This window comes from Mastomys coucha, unplaced genomic scaffold (genome assembly GCF_008632895.1).
Source record: "Mastomys coucha isolate ucsf_1 unplaced genomic scaffold, UCSF_Mcou_1 pScaffold21, whole genome shotgun sequence".
NCBI classification, from domain to species: Eukaryota; Metazoa; Chordata; class Mammalia; order Rodentia; family Muridae; genus Mastomys; species Mastomys coucha.
Window position 1 is genome coordinate 23012955 of NW_022196904.1, and position 7128 is coordinate 23020082.

General features: G+C 48.7%; 1 protein-coding gene across 1 annotated transcript in view; it reads left to right on the forward strand.

Moving 5' to 3' along the window:
- Wdr87 (WD repeat domain 87) overlaps positions 1-6780 on the forward strand; it is a 19541-nt gene extending 12761 nt beyond the window's left edge. The window contains exons 5-8 of the mRNA XM_031384142.1: positions 45-313; positions 656-4209; positions 4435-4629; positions 4885-6780. Coding sequence (XP_031240002.1) covers positions 45-313; positions 656-4209; positions 4435-4629; positions 4885-6780 — 5914 coding nt within the window. The remainder of the gene's footprint in view (positions 1-44; positions 314-655; positions 4210-4434; positions 4630-4884) is intronic.
- The last annotated feature ends 348 nt before the right edge of the window (positions 6781-7128 follow it).

The following is a 7128-nucleotide window of genomic DNA, read 5'->3' on the forward strand; positions in this document are numbered from 1 at the left end:
CCTCTCCCTCTCTCTCTCTCTCTCTCTCTCCTTGACGTTCACAGGCAAGAGATGATTGGGGAGGAGTCCCTGGACCATCTTCTGGGGCTGCGGCCCATAGACATTCAAACCCTCATTACTCAAATAGAGCTGCGATTAAATGATAACCTGTCAATGAGTAAAAGAGATAAGGTTGATTTCTCTTTGGAAATCCCGGGGTCTTCTGCACCTAGTCAGACCATCTCCTTGCTCCTACTTCCCCCAGCTCCTGAAGTACTTCAAACCAAGCCCATCAAAAGCCAAAGACAGATCCGCTCAGCGGGCAGAAAACGGGGTAAGTATGAGGCAGCTGGGCCCATGGTTTGGATCCCTAAGAGAAAGGTTTGGTTAGGACTGGAGAGAATCCTCAGGTACAAGGTAGGAAGACAAGTGGAGAGGTTGAGTCAGAGAAGAGAACTCTCCTGGAAGATGTCCATACAGACTCTGGAAGACCATAAAGTCCATGCCCCACCCCATCTTGGATAAGGAGGCACAACTTGGGAACACACCTACCAAGGGAGAATATCTTTAACAAAACAGGCACCAGCCCTCTTAATATGCTTTATTAAAAGTTTCATTTCCCTGCTGTACTTTCCTCACTTCCATATCTTGACACACATCTCCCCTTCCCCCACAGCCCGGAAAATATTGCGAGGCCTCAGAAAGTTCAAAGAGAAACTGCAGAAACACGAGGAGATAACTGATCAGGATGAGGCAGAAGCAGCCCAGGCAGACCTCAAAACAGTCCACTCCAGGACTTCTTCTGGTAGCCTACTCAAGAGCCCCAAAGAGGTTGAAATTTCCGAGAAAGATATCTTGAAGGAACACATTTCCGTGGCCATGAGACTGAGGAAAAGGCTCCACCGAAGAGCCACAGACAAAAAAGACAAGAAAGCTCACAAGCTCCGCAAGCCCAGGAAGAAGAAGAAAGAGGTCGGAGCCATAGCTGTAGCTGCGCCCGAGGAAATTTTGCCTCCTGTAATGGCCGAACCTTCTCCTCCACCTCCACCATCACCACCACCACCACCACCGAGGAAGAGAATTCACAGAATTTCTGGACGGGGTGTTGGGGGAAGGCCTGGTAGGATTCTGTCTCCAGACAGTGAATGGCGGGATGATCTCTGTCAGCTCACAAACCTGAGGATAGCTGATTCTCAACCACAGATGATGGATGATCTAAATGCTGAGCTAGTGGCTACTGCTACTGAGGTCCTGGCAGGAAAGTATCCGAGCTGGGAACTCTTTACGGAACTATGCCCCTTATTGGGCAAAAAAGAGATTGAGGCTGAGGCTGAGGCTGAGGCTAAGGCTGAGGCTGAGGCTGAGGCTGAGGCTGAGGCTGAGGCTGAGGCTGAGGCTGAGGCTGAGGCTGAGGCCCAGGCCGAGGCCGAGGCTAGGGAAGAAGCCTGGCAAGAGGGAGAACCAGTTTTTATCAAAGAAGCAACTAGAGAGGGTATGGATGTCACAGGTCAGACAAGAGCCACAGAGGTGCCAGAGGCTGGAGAGGAAAGACTAGAAAAAGAAGAGAGACCACAGGAGGTGGAGCAAGAGACCCAAGAAGAGGACAAAAAGAAGGAAGTTGCTTTCTTAGGACCAGAGGATGTAGTCAAAGGGAAGCAGAGACCCAGGAAGGGATGGAAAGCTAGGATGATGGCTAAGCAGGAGAAAATGAGAGAAGATGAAAGAACAGAAGAGGCTGTCTCTGCAGAAGAGCTGGCTGTGACTGTGAAGTCAGAGGAAATGGCTGAAGAAGGAGAAGAAGGAGAAGAAAGAAGAAGAGAAGGAAGAAGAGGAACATGGGAAGAAGAGGAAGGAGCAGAGAGGGGGGAGGAGGAGCAAATGATTGAACGAAAAGAAACAATAGCAGAGGCAGTTGAGAGAAAGCTGTCTTGGGTGGAGTGGAAGAGGTCTTGGAATGAATGGCAGAGGGTCCAGACTCGGAGGGCAGTGCTTTGGGAAGAATGGAAGAAAGAATGTGATAAGAAGCATTTTGAAGAACTGGAGAGACTCCAGGCGAAAAGAGAGCTGCCACCAAGTGCAGAAGTAGAGGAACCAGAGAAGAAAATGCTGAAATGGGATGAATGGAGAGAGGTCTGGGAAAAGGTATCAAAGACCAGAACTGAGAAAGAATTGGATTTAGGGGAACTGCTGTCCAAGGAAGGGGAGGAAGGGGAGGAAGGGGAGGAAGAGGAAGAAGAGGAAGAAGAAGAGATAGAGGAAGAGGAAGAGATAGGTGAAGAGGAAGAGATAGAGGAAGAGGAAGCAGAGGACAGAAAGGTCCTCAGAAGAGAGAGGAAACGGATCCATGTGGCACAGAGACAAGCCAGGGCAGAGTGGAAACAAGCCCAAGCTGTGAGACTAAAAGCCAGAGAGAGGAGGCTGCTCGCACAGGAAGAGGAGAAACTTGCACAGGAAGAGAAAATACTAGCCCAGGAGAAGAGAAAACTGGCTCAAGAACATGTGAAAAGGGCTACCAGGGGTGGAAAATTGGCCCACATAGATATGACCCTTGGAGAGAAAGAGAACTTTCTGGGCCAACAAGAGGAAATTTTAAGCCATGAAGCAGAGCTACTGGCCCAGAAAAAAAAGAAGCTAGCCAGAAATCTAGAGACAATAGCTCATGAAGAAGAAAAAATCGCAAAAAAAATAAATAAAGTGGGAGAAGTGAAAGCAGTGTTGGCTCAGAAAATAGAAACCGTGATGGAAAAAGAAAAGAATCTGGTCTTAGAGGAAAAGCAGGTGAAAGAGGAAGCCAAGAACCTGGAGTTGGACAGAAGGGAGCTAGCTCTGAAAGAAGACGAACTGTACGAGGACATAGAAAAACTGGCCGAGAAAATGAAGGCTCTGGCTAAGGAGGAGGAGATGCTGGCCTTGTATGAGAAGAATTTGTCATTGAAGGAGCAGATGCTGGCCCAGGAGGAAGAGCAGCAGATGGAGGAAGAGAAAAGACTGGCCTGGAAGAAAGACAGAACGCCTGAAGAGGTGGAGAGTCTAAGGGAGAGGAGAGAGAAACTGAGGGAGAAGAAAGAGAGACAGGCCCAGGAGAAAGAGAGAATGGCCCAGAGAAAGACAGAACTCCAAGAAAAGAAAACAAGACTGGCCCAGGTGGAAGAAAGTCTAGGCCAGGAGAAGCACATGCTGTCTCTGGAAAAAGAAAGACTGGCCGAAAGGGAAAAGGTTCTTCGGGAGAAGGAAAAAAAGCTCCTCAAGGGGAAGGAGCAATTACAGGACATAAAAGGCAAACTGGAGACATACAAGGAGAAGCTGATTAACTTAAGTAAGAAGCTGACGGAGGAGAAGAATGTCTTTGTGGTGAAGAAAGAGAGGCTGGCTGCCACAGAGAAGAAGTTGGAGCTGGCAGATGTGCTTTTGGCAGAGAAGCAAAGGAAGCTGTCCGTGGCAAAAGTAAAGTTAGCTGAGGAGATCATAGACATCATCCAGAATGGCCAACTTATCAGAGAAGAGGCTGAGATCATTAAAGAAGGGGAGCAGCTGGCCTGCGAAATGAAAAGGGTGGCCAAGGAGAAGATGAAGCTGGTGGGAGAGTCAGAGAAGGCCCCCAGGACTGAGGCGGAGGAAGCCATCTTAAGGAGGAAGAGGCTGGCCGTGCATGAGGTAGATCTAATGAAGAGGAGAGTGTCGATGGAGGAGAAAATTCTAGCATATGAAGACAGACTGTTGGCCACAGAGGAAAAGGATGCTGCCAGAGAGAGTCTGGAGCTTACCAGAGAACAGAGGATACATGCCCATGAAGAAAGGAAATTAGCCAAAGCTAGCAGGAAACTGGATAGAGAGAAGAGTGTTTCCAAGGAGCCTGCAGAGACTAGAAAAGCCTTAAAGGCACTTCAAAATATAGTTAACAAAGCAAGGAAACTGACACAGAAAGAAACAAAGATGATAAAGATAAAACAGTCACTGCTAGCTAAGGAGGCCAGGCTAAGTGTGGAGGAGGAGAGACTTGACATTAAGGAGTTGGATGCCGTAGAAGAACAACCAGAGATAATCTTAGAGGAGAGGAAGCTAGCTAAGATGCAAAGACATCTGGCCATGCAGATGAGAAGGCTGAGAACCCAAGAGCAGAGAATGGCTGAGGAAGAAGGGGAATTTGACCGGGAACCAATATGGCACAAGGAGGAGGAGGAGGAGGAGGAGGAACAGGAGGAAGAGAGGAAGGAGGAGGAACAGGAGGAGGAGAGGAAGAAGAAGGAACAGGAGGAGGAGAGGAAGGAGGAGGAACAGGAGGAGGAGAGGAAGAAGAAGGAACAGGAGGAGGAGAGGAAGAAGAAGGAACAGGAGGAGGAAGGGAAGGAGGAAGAACAGGAGGAGGAAGGGAAGGAGGAAGAACAGGAGGAGGAAGGGAAGGAGGAGGAACAGGAGGAGGAGGGGAAGGAGGAAGAACAGGAGGAGGAAGGGAAGGAGGAGGAACAGGAGGAGGAAGGGAAGGAGGAAGAACAGGAGGAGGAAGGGAAGGAGGAAGCACTATTCTTTAAAAGTCCATGGATTAGGAGAAAAGGCTTCATGGGGATTCTTCCTGGAATGGAAAAGTTTTACAGCCTATTAGAACCCATAGAACAGAAAGAGAAAATTTCTCAGGACATAGAAAGCCTGTTGGTTGAGGCTGGCAAAGAGAGTTTGTCTGAAGATGAAAGGGGGGAGGCTGAGGAAGAGGCTGAGGTGAAGAAGGAGGCGGAGGAGGCGGAGGAGGAGGAGGAGGAGGAGGAGGAGAAGGAGGAGGAGGAGGGAGAGGAGGAGGGAAAGGAGGAGCGGAAAGAGGAGAAAGAACAAGTGGAGGAAGAAGAAAGCAAGAAGAAAGGCAAAGAGATAAAGGAATGGGAAGGAGAGAAGGAAATGGAGGAGATAGGAAAGAAAGAAAAGGAGAAGGAAAAAGAGGCAGGATGGGAGGAGGAAGAGGAGGAGGAAGAGGAAGAAGAAGAAGAGGAGGAAGAGGAAGAAGAAGAGGAGGAGGAAGAGGAAGAGGAAGAGGAACAGAAAGAGGAAAAAGAACAAGTGCAGGAAGAGGAAAGGGAGGAGAAAGGAGAAGAGGAGATAAAAAAAGAAGAGAAAAAGATGGAAAAGGAGGTTCATGAGGAGGAAGAAGAAGAAGAGGAAAAGGAGGAAGAGACTGAGGAAAGCTCAAGTGAGGAGGAGGTGAAAAGTGTAGGCCACATAGAAGAGGAAGAGGAGAAACACTTATGGGAAGAAGAGAGGAAGGAAGAAGAGAAAAAAAAGAAAAAAAGAGAAAAGCCAAAGATAGAAAGAAAGATGGTCTTTCAGAAACGGGAAATGTTCCCTCAAGCAATCCCTGAGATCAGAGGGAGCACTATAAAGCTGAGCAGCTCTCTTGGGAAATTGGCCCCATTACCTGAGGATATGGAACCAGAAGCAAAACAGATATCCAGGGAAGAGGAGGCCAGAGTGTCCGAGATACCCACAATAACACCCATGATATCCCTGAGGACAACGGTGATGGATAAAGAGAGGGAGCTGATGGAGAAATATAAACTGGAACCCCTACGCCTTCTGGAGGTGATCTTAGAGTATGAAATAGCAGGCATGATCACGCCATTCACGTCTCGGATGGTTAGAAGGGCCACAGAAGCTCACAGACTCCATCTCAAAACGAAGTGGTTTCTGCAGCATCATCCTTCTCTGGCAGGACCAAGGAGACGGCTACATCTCCCCAAGATCTTGGCAGAGGAACGATACTCAAAGATCGGGGTATCGGACGTTGAGTGGCTGCATGGCATCTTGAAACAGATGGAGGCAGGAGAAGAGCTTCCCAGATACAGTTTCCACAGACTGTGCCAACTCCTCAAAGACCTAACCGAGTCGGGAGACCTGCAGTGGCTGCACCTGGCAGTACTTGAAGCCATTGTGCACCGTCACAAGCAGATTGTGGATTCAAGATCTTCAAAACCTAGTAGAGAACCTATGAGTCCCAAACATCTGAAAGTGATTCCTCCCATAAAGGGAAGGGAACAGGATGGCTGGCTGGAGCCTTCAGCTGTCCCCATGCCAGGGTCATTAGCTACCAAAAGGGTTACAGACCCAAAGGTTATACACTGGCATCTTCTAGGAGAGCCACACAGAAGTACACGGCTGCAGCAGTTATCCAGTGCTCTGGGTGAAATGGAGACACAGTCTTTTGATCTTACTACAAGAGACATTTTGACCGATGTTCATTCTTCCATAAACAATCAGACCCTGGCACTGATGTTTCAAAAGGACTTTGGGGATCTTAAAAGTAAAAGCAGGTATCCCAAACTGCCTAAGTTGGAGAAAAAGCCTATCTCCAAAAAAAAGGAGGAGGTACCTCCATGGGAGACATTTGTGGCGCTCTACCATGTTTTGCGGATGCTACAGCAGCGGTATGCCAAAGACAGGGCTACTTGGATGGAAAAGTTTTACCAGCTCATGGACCTATACCAGATTAAGTCTCCTGGAATCCAGAGGCTGCTGCTGGACCTGCTCCTGACTAAAGAGCCCCAGTCCCAAGAGTTCATCTCCAAAGAGACTGTGGAGGAAAAGGAGCTGATGCCAGGGGAACGGCTACTGTACTGCTTGGTTTGTGGTGGCTCCCACCCCCCAAAAATGCCCCTGGGGTTCCGGAATGTCATACCCCTCCCTGAACAGAATAACGTGCATACCATCAGTCCCAAGGGCATTACCAAGTATGGAATCCTCGAACTTGCCTGGAAGAGCCTGCCCCAAGCTGACATTCACCTCAGGAAAGAGTCCCATGTCATTGTTCCCATTCCCTAGCTTGGGACTGGCTAAAGGTCAGGAGTTTCCTCAGCTGGAGAAAGACCTGGCCATCAGAAACTAGACCTTCATCTCCAGGGCCTACACAGGTAGAGCCAGGTCAAAGTTGTTTGTTTGTTTGTTTTCCATACCCAGCTCTAGAAGCCAGTTTCTGTATGTGGAATAAACAGAAGGTACTCATTTGCAACAAACTTTGATATGTGCCTTTAAGCCAGGGTTAAATGTGTTTCTCCCATGTCACCAGGGAAAGCACCCATTTGTCTGACAGTGGGACAACTTCCCCAAAGCCAGTTGGTGTATCCCCTGTTAAAGGTGAGGAGGTGAAAGAGCCTCCCCTACCTTCCTCAC